Here is a 19,114-nt window from a genome sequence, read left to right as displayed (position 1 = left end):
ACAGGTAGAGGAAAATGAGATCTCACAAGGACCAATGATCATAGAATTTACAGTGCAGAAGGAGGCCATTCGGCCCATCGAGTCTGCACGGGCTCTTGGAAAGAACACCCTACCTAAGGTCAACACCTCCACCCTATCCCCATAACCCAGTAACCCCACCAACACCAAGGGCAGTTTTGGACACTAAGGGCAATTTATTATGGCCAATCCACCTAACCTGCACATCTTTGGACTGTGGGAGGAAACCAAAGCACCCGGAGGAAACCCACGCACACACAGGGAGGATGTGCAGACTCCGCACAATGCCAAGACATTGTTGCCCACAATTTATGTGACGATTTGGAATCAAAAACACATTTTCTAAACTTGCAGATGACACTAAAAATTAAGATATGGGGTGGGAAAGAAATAGTCAAAACTGGAGGACTGAAAACACGGTGACATAAATAATCTTGCAAAATGGACATAGTTTATCTGTTTCAACACAAGCTATATTTTGATAAATGAGGCAGAGACGCAAATTAATAAAGCCATTGAAAACAGCAAACCAAAACACCAGGAATTATTTTGAGGGGGATAGAATTGAAAGCAGGGATAGAATTGGAGAGTAGAGAAATTATGCTAAACTTGGGTTGAATAAGTTTAACCACATTTGGGAGTGTAGTACGGTGTATAATACAGTTCACCATAATTTAAAAAACAGAGGGGCACTGGAGAAGATGCAGAAGAGATTTACTGGAATAATACCAAAATTTAGATCGTAAAATCAACAAACAGAGGCTTTTCCCCTTGAAAAAGGCTGAGGGGTGACTGGATAGAAGGCTTTAAAAATGTTTTCATAGAGCATAAACCTGAGGAGAAAAACTAAAGGCCATCAATACAAGTTAGTCATCTATAAATGAGATTAGGGTATTGAGAAGGAACTTTACCGAGAGAATGAGACTGTGGAACATACTACCAAATGGGAGGTGAACAGTACAGATGTCTATGGAGAGGCTACATAAGTATACAAAGAAGAAGGAGATAGAGAGATTCGCTGACCAGTTATTGAAGAAAAAAATATGCTGGGACCGAGTGGAGCACAAGTGCTTTTATGAACTGTTTGGACCATCTAGCCTCTTTCTCTGCTGTATATTCAATTTAAAACCTATTTGGAACAAAATTAAATAGGGCTGGAGGTTAAAAAAAACATCCATGACTGAATGAATGCCAAAACAGGTACAAGAGGCTGACTGACACACTCCTGTTCCCAAAATAACAGTAGGATTCTCTCTTCGGATTATTGGTGTGACTGGTTGAAATAGACCAAATCAAAAAGGAACCTCTACTGACTTGAAGTATGAAGTTTAAAAAAAAATTTGGAGTACCCAATTCTTTTCCCCCCCAATTAAGGGCTAATTCACCTACCCTACACACTTTTTGGGTTGTGGGGGTGAGACCCAGGCCGACACAGGGAGAATGTGCAAACTCACATGTACAGTGACCCCGGGGCCAGGATTGAACCCGGGTCCTCGGTACTGTGAGGCAGCAGTGCCAACCACTGTGCCACAATGCCACCCTGTATAAAGTTAAAGCTGGTTTAAAATAGAATAAAATGCTTTACTTGGTTAACTTGTCTAAAATTAAAAGAGATTAACATCGACCGAGAGCAGGTTCTGAGCGGTCTGGCAGACTTAAAGTAGACAAATCTCGAGGGCCAGATGAAATGTATCCCGGACTGTTGAGTAAGGCAAGGGAGAAAATAGCAGGGACACTGGCAATAATTTTCAATTCCTTTCTGGCCACAGGAGAGGTGCCAGAGTATTGGGGGATAGCCAATGAGCTACTATTATTCAAGAACAATTAAGTCTACAGGTCCAGACGGAGCAACTGCAGAGAGGGATAATCACAGGTTAAAGAGGTGTGAATTGTCTTAAGTCAGGACAGTTGGTAGGATTTCACATGTCCAGGCCAGATGGTGGGGTTGGGGGGGGGTGTGTGTGTGTGTGTGAATGTAATGCGACATGAATCCAAGGTCCCAGTTAAGGCCGTACTCGCGTGTGCAAACTTGGCTACAAGTTTCTGCTCAGTGATTCTGCATTGTCGCAGTCCTGAAGGCTGCCTTGGAGAACGTTTACCCGAAGATCAGAGGCTGAATGCCCTAACTGCTGACTGGAATGGAATATTCCTGCTTGGTGATTGTCACACAATGTCCGTCACCTAGGCTCGCTATGTTACCTCCATTCTCTCTCCAGATGCTGTCAGACCTGCTGAGATTGTCCAGCATTTTCTGTTTTTGTTACACCATCTGCACTATTGTCCTTCATGAATACTAACAAATTTTGAACATGTATTGGTGACTTGCTTATAAACTGGGGCAAGAAAACCTCCAGTGCATTAATTACCCATGGTTAAAAGAAGTTTTGTTTTACTAGCTTGGAGCCAGAAATGTAGCAATCAAAATAAACACCTGCAATTCCGGTTAATCATTTTCTGGTTATTTGTACTTGCTGTGGCTGGTTGAGTTTGAAACGAAAGACCCATGACTGGCACTGGAAATAGGGTGGAAACAAGGCTGGAACTCAAGGCTCCAAAACACAAGAAAAAACCCAAGACTTTACGGCTATATAGTTATCCGAATGCATTGGTGCCTCCAGAGTACCAAATACCTTGCATGCAATCATAAAACACAAAATGCCTTCAACGTCTACACTACCTAACAGACTGGACACACCCAGATTTGCTTGCAAGATCAATGTGTGAGCACAGACCTTTACAAATTAACATTTTTAGAAAATAACTGCAGCACATCTAGCAAGGGCTATTTGTTCCTAATCATCTGGATGAAATGTTTATCTGTTAGTTAAAACAAGGTTGGGGTGGCACAGTGGCTAGTACTGCTGCCTACGACACGGAGGACCCGGGTTCTATCCCGGCCCAGTATCTGTGTAGTTTGTACATTCTCCACCCCCCCCATGTCTGCGTGAGTTTCGCCCCCACAACCCATAGATGTAGTCAGGTGGATCGGGCATGCTAAATTGCCCCTCAATTGGAAAAGAAATAATTGGGATTTTTTAAAAGCTAGAACGAGGTTAAAGAGTAAGATGATTTTCAGAGATTCGCAGTTTTGATAGGGTAACAGTTGATATTTGCCAAATACACACAAAACATGAAGGAATGAGAGTTTCTTTAGTGTTAATTATCTCTACTTATAGGGATGCTGGATATCTCCCAACCACACATGATGCATGTCTGCGATTGACCAGTTTTTGCCAAGAAAACATCTAATGTTCATTAACGAGAGATGTAATAAGCTTTATGAAGCATACAACACACGAGAGACAAGAGTAGTCTGATTAATCCTAAATCCAATTGCAATAAATTATCCAGTCACTTTTTAAAATTTGCATAGCATAAATAAGATGTAGGAGTGTAGTGTTCTACCATCTGGAATGCAGGTTTTGTGCATGTTGCAATTTAAAGCACTCATCTTTGGAGTGCTACCAGCAAATATGCATTTCTCTCATTATTAACTGCACTCAAATATTAATGAAATGGGTTTCAACACGATGACAAAGTGTTTGGGTCTTCAGGTTGGTTGCTGGAATAATACCTCCTATTCTGGCCCATTACACAGATATTATTTCATGCAAAGTGACCATCTACTCTGTTTTTTTGAGATGGTTTCATAATATTGCTGATTGCTGCGCTTTTATTATTTGCGCCTAGAATGGCTTTTGTCCCATAGTTCAAAGCGATCTGGTACTTAGTAAATTTCCTGGGGTGCAGTCTCATGGTGCATCTTTTGTTATCTATGCAGCTGCACATGCTTCCATCTCAAGATAGCAGAGTTCCCAAAGCAGCAGAAGAACGTGATTTCACCACAGGTTTGAATACTGTAGTTTCTTGCTATTAGATACATGTTATACTAGTGTCTTTTTTCTGGTGATGACAAGACACCATCCGTTTTCCCCCAAATTGCAGTTTTGTGTCACCCACTCGCAGGCCTGTGGTTTACATTAGCAAAGCAGCCTGCACTTTGGTTTCTATTTGGCAGATTGCCATTTTACTATCGCTAAAATCAACAATTTCATCTGTGTAAGATTGTGAACGCAACCCTACTGCAGTAAAGTCACCATAGTCCCAGATGGCCTAGTGTCCTTTCCCTTTGATTTAACTAGAGGGGCAAAGTTAAGAAGGCGGGGTCTTCGTGAATAATGCCTGCCGGTACAGGAATTGAATGTGCACTTTGGCCTCACTCTGCATCACAAACCAGCTGTTGAGTCAACTGAGCTAAACCTACTGCACAGTACAACTGGTACGTCACTGCACTCTTGCATCATGTTACCACCGTTACATCACTAAAAATCTTAAACACAGCATCCTGGTCAACTAAATTGTTTTTTGATCTCAGCTCTCACCAATCTAGTGGTAAAGAAGTGAACAGCTGAGCAACACACCAGGAGGGTATCAGGCGGATCAGTCTGTTGACTAATTTGAAATCAGCAGGAGCAATGTATTAGGCTCCAGTGTCCTCTGGCCAGGATGCTGCAAAATCTTGGATAGCAATACTACTGGCAGAGATACCGAGATTAGCTATTGCACATATTCACTACTTTTGGGTTTCTGCATCTTATCCCCTACTTGAAAGGGCACTTGTGGTGGCGCCAGTAGAGGCAGGTTCGTGTTAACTGTGTTTACTGGTGTTGCAATACTAGGGAGCTAGCACTTCCTACACGAGCTCAATTAGTTTCACGATCAGCATGCTTGACAAACAAAATTTAAGTTCCCCATTTTTAGGTCTGTGGTTCTTAACCAATTTTAAGTATTTAATCCATCTATCATTTAGCAACAGCTCCTTCTAAAACATACTTCTGATGAGTCAGTAAATGAAGAAGCTATATCTGAAAATTTCCATAAATGAGATTCACAACTGTCAATGTGGAGAAATAATTGTAAAATTTAGTTCCACATATCACAGAATTTACAGTGCGGAAGGAGGCCATTCAGCCCATAGAGTCTGCATCAGCCCTTGGAAAGAGCATCCTACTTAAGCCCACACCTCCACCCCTGTAACCCAACCTAATGTTTTGGACACCATGGGGAAATTTAGCATGGCCAAACTACCTAACCTGCACATCTTTGGAGTGTGGGAGGAAACCGGAGCACCCAGAGAAAATCCATGCAGACACAGGGAGAAAGTGCAAAATCGACAGTCACCCGGAATTGAACCCAGGACCCTGGAGCTATGATGGAGTAGTGCTAACCACTGTGTCACCGTCGGTACTTTATCTGAAGTATTCTGTCTAAAATATTTAAGACTTGAAATGACGCTGGGATTAAGAGCCCATCCTCTACCAATTGAGCTACCCAAACTGTATAGAAACACCCTGCACAAAGCCTTAAAGCACTGGATTGAGACCAAAATCTCATCACCGGTTGGGAACTGGAATGAATATTCATTGATGGGGTGAATTGAATTGCATAGCCTTCTCCTACTGATCAGAAAGGCAGGAGGAGCAATCACGTGTGCGCCAGCAGCAGTGAAATGAAATGAAAATCGCTTATTGTCACGAGTAGGCTTCAATGAAGTTACTGTGAAAAGCCCCTAGTCGCCACATTCCGGCGCCTGTCCGGGGAGGCTGGTACGGGAATCGAACCGTGCTGCTAGCCTGCTTGGTCTGCTTTAAAAGCCAGCGATTTAGCCCAGTGAGCTAAACCAGCCCCGTGTGGGCTGAGTGCACATGCGCAACTGTTCCAGCCATGTCCAGTAGGCAACAAGAATTACAATGCTGATGAAACTACTCTACCCAATGATTGAATAATAGCATTTTGGATTAATTGGTTAGCTGAGTAGTTACTCTACACGCTTGGAAAAATATAGTTAACCTGGAGTCAATATTACACTAAAATTAATCATCAAGAAAATGCAACAAGGAATGCTGAGAAATTCAGAGAAAATTAGAGAAATCAGATTAATCAGCACCTGTTTGTGATACTACAGTTTCATGAATCTGAATTGTGATACTACAGTCTCTTGAACTTTAAAAAAAACTGTCCTTTCAAAAGGAATGTTGGCTTTAGAGAGAGCATTTTGAGCCACATGAACTTAAATACTGTATTGGTGGTTACAGGTGGCAAAAAACTAAGATATACTACAAACATATTGCATAAAGCATGTGGTCATATGAGGAATTCATCCTGATAGTGTCTTTAGAAGACTATGCCAATACTGATTTCAAGTCCACCCATCTCCCATGGCATTCAACGGCATTACCGTTGCTGAACCCCTTGTTTTCAACATCCTGCGGGTTACCATTGACCAGAAAGGGAACTAGACCAGCGAGATAAATACTGTGGCCACAAGAGTGGGCCAAGGGCTGGAATTCAGCAGAGTAACTCACCACCTGCCTCCCCAAAACCTGTCCACCATCTATAAAGGCATAGGTCAAGGTAAAGAGTGTGATGGAATACTCACAACTTGCCTGGATGAGTGCAGCTCCAACACCAATCAAGAAGCTTGACACTATCCAGTGCAAAGCAGCCCTCATGACTGGCACCCCATCAGCCACCCCCAACATCCACTTACTCCACCACAACACACAGTTGCAGCAGTGTGCACCATCTACAAGACAAATTACTGCAACTCACCAAGGCTCCTTTGGCAGCACCTTTGAAAACCACATAGAAGGACAAGGGCAGCAGACGCATGGGAACACCATCACCTGCAAGTTTCCCTCCAAGACATATACCATCCGTGCTCAGAACAATATTGCCATTCCTTCATTGTAGCTGGGTCAGAATCCTGGCACTTTCTCCCCAATAGCACAGTGGGCGGTTCTCCACCACATTCTCTAGGGCAATTAGGGATGGGCAATGGAAATGCTGGCCTGGTCAGTGCAGCCCATGGCCCATAAAAGAATAAAAATTACCACTCCATCAGATTTGACAGATCCTCCTTGTTCATCAATTTCTACTCAGTAGGCAAGCCGACAATGCACTCCTACCGAAATATTGGCTCTAATAATACAAGTGGAGAGGGCATTCTGTAGAGCATATACCTCCGCCATGGTGTTAACTCAACATCAAGAACTTCCATCTCAGAGGCAAATTGCACCACTGCAGCTGAGACAATTGACCTCATCTCCCAATGTTTTTTAAAATAAATTTAGAATATCCAATTCATTTTTTCCAATTAAGGGGCAATTTAACATGGCCAATCCACCTAACCTGCACATCTTTGGGTTGTGGGGGTGAAACCCACGCAGACACGGGGAGAATGTGCAAATTCCTCACAGACAGTGACCCAGGGCCGGGATTCGAACCCGGGTCCTCAGCGCCGTAGGCAGTAATGCTAACCAGTGTGCCACCGTGCCGCCCTCATCTCCCAATGTTAACCGATCCTTTCAAAAAGAATTTCAGGATCTACATCATCACCAAAAACTAATCTTCCTTCCCCGTGTATGTAGTTTTGTTGAAATCGATCCATTCCTGTGTCTGTAGTTTTGGGACAAAGAATACAGCAGAGGAACAGCCCCTTCGGCCCTCCAAGCCTGCGCCAATCATGTGTCCTATCCAACCATCTGTATCCTTCTTTACCCCCGTCTGTTCATGTGTCTATCTAGATAAGTTTTAATAGTCACTAACGAACGGCAGCACGGTGGCGCAGTGGGTTAGCCCTGCTGCCTCACGGTGCTGAGGTCCCAGATTCAATCCCAGCTCTGGGTTACTATCTATGTGGAGTTTGCACATTCTCCCAGCGTTTGCGTGGGTCTCACCCCCACAACCCAAAGATGTACAGGGTAGGTGGATTGGACATGCTAAATTGCCCCTTAATTGGAAAAAATGAATTGGGTATTCTAAATTTATTTTTTTTTTAAAGTATTTGCAATAAGTTAAAAAATATATATAGTTGCTAACGGATCTGCCTCAACCACCTCACTTGGCAGTACATTCCAGGCCACCACCACCCTCTTGTGTAAAAAAAACTCCCCCATAAATCTCCACTGAACCCACCCCACCCCCTCTCACTTTGAACTTGTGCCCCCTTGTAATTGTCATTTCCGCCTTGGGAAAAAGCCTCCAACTGTTCACCCTAGCTATACCCCTCAATTTTATAAACTTCTATTAGGTCTCCCCACAGCCTCCACCTTTCTAGAGAGAACAATCCCAGTTTATTCAATCTCTCTTCATAGCTAATATTCACAGTAACTTCATTGCAGTGTTAATGTAAGCCTACTTGTGACAATAATTTAAAGTTTTTAAAAATACCCTCCATACCAGGCAACATCACAGTAAATATTTTCTGCACTCTCTCCAAACCCTCCAAGTCCTTCTGGTAGTGTGGTGAACAGAACGGGACACAGTATTCCAAATGTGGCGTAACCAACATTTTATATAACTAACATAATTTGCAAACTTTTTTTTACTCGATGCCCCATCCGATGAAGGCAAGCATGCCATATGCTTTGTTTACCATCATTTCAACCTGTGCTGCCACTTTTAAGGAACTGTGGACCTGCACACCTAGATCTGGTGTCTCTATGCTCCTGATAGTACTGCCATTTATTTTATACCTCCCACCTGAATTGGATCTACCAAAATGCATCACCTCGCATTTGTATGGGTTAAATTCCACCTGCTACTTCTCCGTCCAATATTGCATCCTATCTATATCCTGCTGTATTCTCTGACAATCTTCATCACTATTCTCAACTCCAGCAATCTTAGTATCATCCGCAAACTTGCTCACAGACCTGCTACATTTTCTTCCAATTTATATATATTACAAATAGCAGAGGTCCCGCAGAACACCACTAGTTACAGACCTCCATTCGGAAAAACACCCTTCCACTGCTACCCTCTGTCTTCAATGGCCAAGCCAGTTCAGGATCCATCCAGCTAATTCACCCCTGACCTCATGTGATCTAATCTTTTGCACTAGCCTGCTGTGAGGGACCGTGTCAAATTCTTTAGTAAAGTCCATGTCGACAACATCCACAGCCCTTTCCTTGTCAATCCATCCATGTTGAAATCCATCCATTTCTGTGTCTGCAGTTTTTGTTGACATTTGAAATATATTGCTTACAAATAGACAAATACTAACAAACAGGAACAAAAACCATCGCCTGTGCCTGTACCCGCTTTCAATGGTAAAGGTAAGAGCTAACAGAATTGTTCCCACCATCTCCCCAACTGCAGCCACCACTCGCACAATTTTTTGGTGAAAATATATCCAACATTGCAACTGGTATCACTACTCAAATTGATTTTACTATGACCTTAGCCTGCACAGAATGATTTGATTACAAACAAGACTCAGCACTTTAATTTAGTCGAACAGAAAAAATGTAATACTGCTAATATTGTAAGCGTATCTACCCAGAACTACCCAAATAGATTCAAAATGTAGAATTTAGCATCCAAATTGAATAAAATTAGAATGAGCGCAAACTTTTGAGGCGTAAGCAAATTAATAAAGTGGAACAATGTTGAAAGGAAGTCTGCAATAAACATTAACGGGATACTCAGTAACACAGAACATTAATGTTATTAATTCCACCACAAACAGGTGCCAGATGTTGTAGAACCGCACGGGGGGGGGGGGGGGGGGGCACGGTAGCTCAGTGGTTAGCTCAGTAAACCAACCTACCCTAAGTGACAAGCAGATTAAGTGGTGACAGCTACTAACATTGCTTGAAGGTACATGCAATTAAAGACTGCAACCAAAGATTCTGTGTTGCGATTTGATTAACATTGGTATAAACAATAGTCAACGTCTTTCTGCAAGCTGGTGTTACCGATTGCCAAAATAGTCAGGACGTGAATAACTAGGGGAACACTGAAACTTGTTCAGTTTATGGTAAAAAGATAATTTAGTGCTGGCTGAAAATGATGCAATGTTGGACAAGTCATAAATTGGGTTGAAAACCAGCTGTTGTCATAATTTCAAATAAATCAGGGTTAACAGGCGACAGAGCACAACACAACCAGATTTAAAAAATTTTGACTGAAAGGCCAACAAGACAAAACTTTAAAGGAAACACCAAGTTTAAGGGATTATATCATTGGTAATTTTATGCACTTCATCACCTTTCAATGCATCATCCACAGACATGCAACTAAAACCTCAATGATGCTGCAGAATTAGCGAGGCGAGTTGTTGAGTTTTGAATATGGGATAAATGTGACTGCATTCTTGGAGAGCAAGAATAAAATTCTTGCCTTGAAAGATACAACATTCCATTCTGCTAAAACATTGCACAGTGTTGCAAACAATCTTGCAGATCCATTTAAGTAGCAGAAAAAAAATGGGTAGAGGACCAGCATTACCTGACCAAGAACAAGTCTGAAGTCCCTGACCCATTCCACGTGCATTAGTGGGGAGATGTTAATGCATCAAAAGTTGAATGCAAAAGTAGAATACAAAAATAAGTAATGCAAAACTTGCACAGAACCTCAATTAATCTGTAGTCCAAATATTGTATATTCTGACATGTAATCATGGGTGTATTTCAATGTTGGCATCCAACCTTAGCTTAAGGGCAGCACAGTAGCATTGTGGATAGCACAATTGCTTCACAGCTCCAGGGTCCCAAGTTCGATTTCGACTTGGGTCACTGTCTGTGTGGAGTCTGCACATCGTCCCCCGTGTGTGCGTGGGTTTCCTCCGGGTACTCCGGTTTCCTCCCACAGTCCAAAGATGTACAGGTTGGGTGGATTGGCCATGAAAAATTGCCCTTAGTATCCAAAATTCTATGATTAACCTAGGACAAAAGTTCGGCACAACATCGTGGGCCGAAGGGCCTGTTCTGTGCTGTATTTCTCCAACAAAAAAAAACAGCCTCTACTCTGAACAGCAGTACAAACTAATGCAAACAGAGGAAAATGGCACAGAGTTCATGGGTCTTCAGCATTCCAAGTGCCCAAAAAGTACTGTTAGATTTAGGTGAATAAGCAGAACCCTTATCCAAACCTGTCCCCTTTTAAGTACAAAATGTCACAAACAGTTTGTGCACACAGAAACAACATCTAAAACACATTTACAATAAAAACATTTGCTGGAGCTGCCCAGCTCTATAAATGGGACAAAGTTCAAAAGATCACAATTAAAACAGATGAGAATTTTCAACTTCACGTCAGATTTAGAACTTGTAAATTGTGAAAAGTAACAACAGCACTCTTATGACCAGTTGGACAACACACAGCTCAATGATTTTACAAGGGGAAAACTCCTAAGTACAAAGCACATTAGAAACCATCCTGTCTAAAACACCAAATCCATTACCTATCTTATACATTTGAATAAACAGCTGTTTTGAGCATTAGGAGCAAGTGTGCATGAGGAATGCCTCATCCGAAGGAAAAATGGTCACCTCCCTTCATGTATCACAAAAAATCTATTTCAACTAATTTTCCAATCAATATCCTAGCACCAATTTCAACAGATTTCTAGTTATCAAAATATAGTTAAAAATTAGGTAGGGAAATTTAATGGCAATAGGTATTAAATATCTCAATGGCTGTCTAAAAGCAAATTAAAAACAAATCTGTTAAGCAATCACTAGCGGTGATTTTTTATTTTGGTCTATTATGATGCATGCTTCCAAGTAAAACAGCTGCACATCTAATTGGGTTTGAATCTATCGTGCCCCCTCACATTATTGACTATTGTACCATTAGTCATCTCGATCCCACATGGGAATTCCCTCCCTAAACCCACCCATCTCCACTAAAGCCCACGCCTTGACACACCTTCTAAATCTCTCTGGATCAGCATGTCCCTCTCCAAACAGTTCTAAACACTTCAGGATGTTATCAACATTAAAGATACTGCTGTTTTTTTAAAATATTTTTTTATTCTCCTTTTTCACATTTTCTCCCAAGTTTACACCCACCAACAATAAACAATAATCAGCAACAAATATGTCAATCCCAACAACAACGATCCCATCCTCCCACCAACCCCCAAACATTAGCCTGCATGTTTACATAAACAAATGACAAAAAGGAATCTGGGATTACCCATAGTCACCCTTAATACACACAGCCCCCCTCAACTAATGTTCGATGTTATCCAGTTCTTGAAAGTGCATAATGAATAATGCCCATGACTTGTAGAACCCCTCCGTCCTTCCCCTCAGTTCAAACTTAACCTTCAAGGGGCAAGTATTCCAATGCCAGGGCACAAGGTGGAGAGGCTGCTCTCCATCCCAGCAGGATCCGCCTTGGGGCAATCAACGAGGCAAAGATGACTATGAGATCTGTCTCCGCACCCGTTTCCAACCCTGGTTGGTCTAACACCCCGAATATGGCCTCCAGGGGACCCGATTCCAGTTCCACGTGCACAACCTTGGAAATTACCCTAAAAACCTCATCCAGTAATCCTCTAGCTTTGGACAATCACATTCATATGTTTTGGTCTTGTCCAAAGCTAGAGGATTACTGGATGAGGTCTCTCCCCTCCCCCCATCCACCCGCAACACTCAAACACATCTATTCCTTCAAAGAATCGGCTCATCCTCGCCCTTGTGAGGTGCGCTCTATATACCACCTTCAGCTGTAACAGCCCCAACCTCGCACACGAGATGGAGGCATTTACTCTCCTGAGCACCTCACACCAGACCCCCTCTTCTATAACCTCTCCCAAATCTTCCTCGCACTTTGCTTTGATCCCTTCCAGTGGTGCCTTATCCTTGTCTGGAATAGCTCCGTACACCGCTGACACTATCCCCTTCTCCAGCCTCCTTGTCATCAGCACCTCCTCCAGCAATATGGAGGCTGGTTCCTCCGGGAAGCTCTGTATCGCCTTCCTAGCAAAATCTCGAACCTGCATGTATCTAAACATTTCTCCCTGCTCCAGCCCATATTACTGCTGTTTTTAATAAATGCTCAATTTATGATGGTTGCCAAAACTTCCAACTGGTTACTTCGCAGAGTACAATGAGCTATGTGGATAAAAAAAGATCTGCTCCCATCTTTGCATAATATTGTGTATCCTCAGGATGCCCCAAAACACTACGTCTATTTGGATGTGGCCAATTTTTATAATAATTTTATTGTCAGAAGTAGGCTTCAATGAAGTTACCGTGAAAAGCCCGTATATGGCAAGATACCTCAAATAGTAAGGAGTCAAATAAACAGATGGTCTGTTTTGGAAATGTTGGTTGAGATAGTTGGCTAGACTTCAAGAAGCTTCCATACGGCTTTACAATAGCACAATGGGATCATTACATCCAAATTTGCAGAGGGCCTCCAATGTCATATCCAGAAAACTACACTTCCATCAACATCAGGCAAAATGCTACGGCAATAATGTCTCTTACAAAGCAGCAGTGATGGCGTGTGTAGAAGAGGAAGAAAGGGGCTATGCCACCAGAATTCGCCATAATTTTAAAGGATAAAAAGACAACTGTATAAAACACCTTTCACAATTTCAGAACACCCCAGCGTACTTTGTAACCTACAAGCAATTTTTGAAATACAGCCATGCAGGAATCATGACAGCTAATTTGAATACAGCGATCCCAGTTGTGATAAATGATAACCTGCTGGTTGTGGGGTAAATATTCTCCAGGAAACGTGGTATATTTAATACTGGTTCACTTAAAAAAAAAGGAACACCCTGATAATGTCAAAAAAACAGATTATCTCAGATAAACAGATCTGGGGAAGAACAGTTCAATTTTAAGGTGCAGGCAATTCGGAATCCCTTAATCAGAGAGAAACTGAGTCATGGAGTACCCCTCCCAATAAAATTTTAAAATGTAGGCCCAAATATATATTTTCACCTGCATAGCACCAATTTATCTGGAACAGGAAAGCAACGCCACATGGTTAACAGAAACAATGACTTATCCTCTCTACTTGCAAGTAACGTTGGGTACCCATCAGTAACATTAAAACGGATAACTTTACGTGATGGGCAGGAATAATTATTATTTCCCAATTTGTGGGATAAGGAGGAAGAGAAATGCAGTTATTGCCCTCTTACATATATGTGGATGTCCTGATCACCATCGCTTCATGTATTGTTCACATAGCTTGGTATAATTCTACCCTCCTCCTAAAAAAGACTCCTACTACGAGCAAGAACCGGGTCCCATCTCTAAGCGTCGTCGAGACTTTAACACTGGGAAGTAAGGTTCACTTTTTGGTGCATTGGGATGGCGGTGGACAGTGAGGAAAGCCTCGGGGGCCGGGGTCCTTCCCCATGACCACTAATGTCACCGTGCCGCCATTTCTGAAGCAGCTCCGACCAGACACCCCCCCCACCCCCGCCCAAACCCCAACCACCAAAAAAAGAGGTGCATCAAAATGGATCCTGTCGGCTGCTCCTTTCGACGAACAGTGTCCCCAGAGCCCACGTTACCGCCACACGGGCCGGGAGGGATATAAGCGGAGACCAGCTGCTTTAAGGCAGTGACTCCCCCGGGGAGGGAAGCAGAGGAAGTCCTGAGTAAAGCCGGGGCCGGCTCCGGGCTGTGGGCCGGGCCGAGTACACGGCGTGCGCCCGGGGGGGGGGGGGGGGGGGGGGGGAGCGGGTCAGTTATCCGGGAGCGGGTCAGTTATCCAGGAGCGGGCCGGTTATCCGGGAGTGGGTCGGTTATCCTCAGGGGGGGGGGGGGGGGGGGGATGGGAGCAGTAACCTACGGGAAACATGGAAACCTCTCCCGGGGATGTGGAAGATCAAAGCTAGAACCCCGGGCTAACGGCCACCTCCCTAAAACTCACCTTCCAACAACCTCTGAATGATGCTATCTATATTCAGCTTGTCTATATCCGCCATGGTTTCGGGCAGTGATTGGGGCGATTACTGCCTCTCTCTCCCTCGCTTCTCCGCTTTCCTTTCTCCTCCCGAGGTCTCTCCTTTTTTTAAAAAAAATCCACACAAAAAGATGGCGTCACCGCTCGGCGGAAGGATACCCGCGCCGGGCCCCGAACTACTTATTCGGCTTCTGGCGCCTTACTCCCTCTCTGTGTCCTTTGTCTAATGCACATGCGCGCTGCACGTGCTCCGTCCAACCAAGTCCCTCTTTGTCTTGGCCATCTTTTCGTATCGGCAGCCTGCAATGTAAAGAGTTGCTGCCGCTTAATATGATCTGGTGCACCTTCCATCTGAATAAAAATTGCATAAAGTTACATTTCTCCGTTCTCTTATGCTAAGCAAAATAATATTAAAGTATCAGGTATTTTTAAGTTTGCCCCCACCCCTCACATCCACAGAACGAACAAGCACGTTACTATAGGAAAAGTGCCCTGCCCAACAACTAAACTCTTACCTGAGTGTTAATCAGACTTCAGGGAACACACATTGTTGATGACAAAGTATATCATCCATGTCCTTGCATCCAGTAAATCCCATCTTGCGTGTCACAGAATCATATGGACTCAATTCTAACTCTTGTGTGAGTGAATGGGTTTTGAGGGAGTTGAAATCTTGCCCGATGTGGACTCCCGAAACATTAAAAGGAGGTGATTTATTCCGTCATGCTTGTGCTGGCTCTTTGAAAGAGCTTCCAATTAAACAAAACAAAGAAAAGTACAGCGCAGGAACAGGTCCTGCAGCCCTCCAAGCCTGTGCCGACCATGCTGCCCGTCTAAACTAAAATCTCCCACACGTCCTGGGTCCGTATCCCTCTATTCCCATCCTATTCATGTATTTGTCAAGATGCCCCTTAAATGTCACTGTCGTCCCTGCTTCCACCACCCCTCCGGCAGTGAGTTCCAGGCACCCCACTACCCTCTTGTGTAAAAAACTTGCCTCGTACATCTCCTCTAAACCATGCCCCTCGCACCTTAAACCTATGCCACCTAGTAATTGACCCCTCTACCCTGGGGAAAAGCCTCTGACTATCCACTCTGTCTATGCCCCTCATGATTTTGTAGACCTCTATCAGGTCAACCTCCATCGTTCCAGTGAGAACAAACCAAATTTATTTAACCGCTCGTCACAGCTAATGACCTCCATACCAGGCAACATCCTGGTAAATCTCTTCTGCACCCTCTCTAAAGCCTCCACATCCTTCTGGTAGTGTGGCGGCCAGAATTGAACACTATTCTCCAAGTGTGGCCTAACTAAGGTTCTATGCAGCTGCATTATGACTTGCCAATTCTTATACTCAATGCCCCGGCCAATGAAGGCAAGCAGGCCGTATGCCTTCTTGACTACCTTCTCCATCTGTGTTGCCCCTTTCAGTGACCTGTGGACCTGTACACCTAGATCTCTCTGACTTTCAATACTCTTGAGGGTTCTACCATTCACTGTATATTCCCTACCTGCATTAGACCTTCCAAAATGCATTACCTCACATCCGGATTAAACTCCATCTGCCATCTCTCTGCCCAAGTCTCCAAACGATCAAAATCCTGCTGGATCCTCTGGCAGTCCTCATCGCTATCCGCAATTCCACCAACCATTGTGTCGTCTGCAAACTTACTAATCAGACCAGTTACATTTTCCTCCAAATCATTTGTACATATTACGAACAGCAAAGGTCCCAACACTGATCCCTGCGGAACACCACTAGTCACAGCCCTCCAATTAAAAAAGCACCCTTCCATTGCTACTCTCTGTCTTCTATGACCTAGCCAGTTCTGTATCCATCTTGCCAGCTCACCCCTGATCCCGTGTGACTTCACCTTTTGTACCAGTCTACCATGAGGGACCTTGTCAAAGGCCTTACTGAAGCCCATATAGACAACATCCACTGCCCTACCTGCATCAATCATCTTTGTGACCTCTTCGTAAAACTCTATCAAGCTAGTGGGACACGACCTCCCCTTCACAAAACCATACTGCCTCTCGCTAATACGTCCATTTGCTTCCAAATGGGAGTAGATCCTGTCTCAAATTCTCTCCAGCAATTTCCCTACCACTGACATAAGGCCCACCGGCCTGTAGTTCCCTGGATTATCCTTGCTACCCTTCTTAAACAAAGGAACAACACTTGCTATTCTCCAATCCTCCGGGACATCACCTGAAGACAGTGAGGATCCAAAGATTTCTGTCAAGGCCTCAGCAATTTCCTCTCTAGCCTCCTTCAGTATTCTGGGGTAGATCCCATCAGGCCCTGGGAACTTATCTACCTTAATATTTTTCAAGACGCCCAACATCTCGTCTTTTTGGATCTCAATGTGACCCAGGCTATCTACACACCCTTCTCCAGACTCAACATCCACCAATTCCTTCTCTTTGGTGAATACTGATGCAAAGTATTCATTTCGTACCTTGCCCATTTCCTCTGGCTCCACACATAGATTCTCTTGTCTATCCTTCAGTGGACCAACCCTTTTCCTGGCTACCCTCTTGCTTTTTATGTACGTGTAAAAAGCCTTGGGATTTTCCTTAACCCTAATTGCCAATTATTTTTCATGACCCCTTCTAGCCCTCCTGACCCCTGGCTTAAGTTCCTTCCTACTTATATTCCACACAGGCTTCGTCTGTTCCCAGCCTGCTAACCCTGACAAATGCCTCCTTTTACTTTTTGACGAGGCCAACAATATCTCTCGTTATCCAAGGTTCCCGAAATTTGCCGTATTCATCCTTCTTCCGCGCAGAAACATGCCGGTCCTGAATTCCTTTCAACTGACATTTGAAAGCCTCTCAATTGTCAGAGGTTGATTTACCCTCAAACATCCGCCCCCAATCTAGGTTCTTCAGTTTCCGCCTAATATTGTTATAATTAGTCTTCCTCCAATTTAGCACATTCACCCGAGGACCACTCTTATCCTTGTCCACCAGCACTTTAAAACTTACTGAATTGTGGTTACTGTTCCCGAAGTGCTCCCCTACTGAAACTTCTACTACCTGGCCGGGCTCTTTCCCCAATATCAGGTCCAGTACAGCCTCTTCCCTAATTGGACTATCTACATACTGATTTAAGAAGCCCTCTTGGATGCTCCTTACAAATTCTGCCCCATCTAAGCACCTATCATTAAGTGAGTCCCAGTCAATATTGGGGAAGTTGAAGTCTCCCATCACAACAACCCTGTTGTTTTTACTTGTTTCCAAAATCTGTCTACCTATCTGCTCCTCTATCTCCCGCTGGCTGTTTTAGAGGCCTGTAGTAAACCTCCAACATTGTGACTGCACCCTTCTTATTCCTGATCTCTACCCATATAGCCTTGCTGCCCTCTGAGGTGTCCTCCCATCGTACAGCTGTGACATTCTCCTTAACCAGTAGCGCAACTCCGCCACCCCTTTTACATCCCCCTCTATCCCGCCTGAAACATCAAAATCATGTCCTTCCCTCAACCAGCTCTCTGTCATGGCAACAACATCATAGTTCCAAGTACAATTGTGCATTCCCCTGCTCTTTCCTCACAGCCTTGCAAGTTGTCCCCATTCAAGTATTTATCAAATTAAAAAAGTTACCACTGCATCTGTTTCCACCACCTTTCCAGGCAGTACATTCCAGATCACAGCAGCATATGGCATATAAAGATTCACAACTTCCCTTTGGTTCTTTTACAAATTAATCTATGTCCTTGAGTTACTAACCATTCTGGCGTTGAAAACCATTTCTCCTTATTTGCTCTATCAAAACTCTTCATGATATTGAACATCTCAATGTTCTAAGGAGAACAATCCCAGTGTGTCTAGTTTCTCTCCAAGGCTTTGACATCCTTCCTAAGTATGGTGCCGAAATTGAACACAATATTCGGTATTTTATAAAGCGTAGCTTCCTTCCTACTTTGTTCCCATATTTAAAAAGCCAAGGATTCCAGATACCTTTTTAATAGCCTTCTCAACTTGTTATGCTACCTTCAAAGATTTGTGTATTTTTGCACCCACGGGTCTCTCTATACCTGCACCTCCTTTAAAATTGTACCTTTCAGCTTACTCTTCTCATTCTTCCTACCAAAAATAGTCCTTTCACTCTTCTCTGCATTAAATTTTGGCTGCCTGGTGGTCATCCATTAGCCAGTCTAAGTTCTCCTGATATCAGCTGCTCACTGAGTTTTTCTGATGTGCAAACTTTGTATTAATACCCTGTATTCCCACATCCAGGTCATAAACATGTATCAAAAAGAGCAGTGGTCCTAATACCAACCTCAAGTTAGAGAAACAACCATTCGCCACTAGTCTCTGCTTTTGGTCTCTTAGCCAATTTTGTTCCACACTGCTACTGTC

At 43.5% G+C, this 19,114-nt stretch overlaps 1 protein-coding gene across 1 annotated transcript in view; it reads right to left on the bottom strand.

Moving 5' to 3' along the window:
- The window catches only part of ppp1cc (protein phosphatase 1, catalytic subunit, gamma isozyme), a 33,413-nt gene extending 18,502 nt beyond the window's left edge, over nt 1-14,911 (bottom strand). Inside the window, exon 1 of the mRNA XM_038788250.1 lies at nt 14,713-14,911. Coding sequence (XP_038644178.1) covers nt 14,713-14,767 — 55 coding nt within the window. The 5' untranslated portion in view covers nt 14,768-14,911. The remainder of the gene's footprint in view (nt 1-14,712) is intronic.
- Nucleotides 14,912-19,114: the final 4,203 nt, after the last annotated feature.

Source organism: Scyliorhinus canicula, chromosome 1 (genome assembly GCF_902713615.1).
Source record: "Scyliorhinus canicula chromosome 1, sScyCan1.1, whole genome shotgun sequence".
Taxonomy (NCBI): Eukaryota; Metazoa; Chordata; class Chondrichthyes; order Carcharhiniformes; family Scyliorhinidae; genus Scyliorhinus; species Scyliorhinus canicula.
The sequence above is the reverse complement of the archived record's forward strand: the minus strand, read 5'-3'. Positions and strand labels throughout refer to the sequence as shown.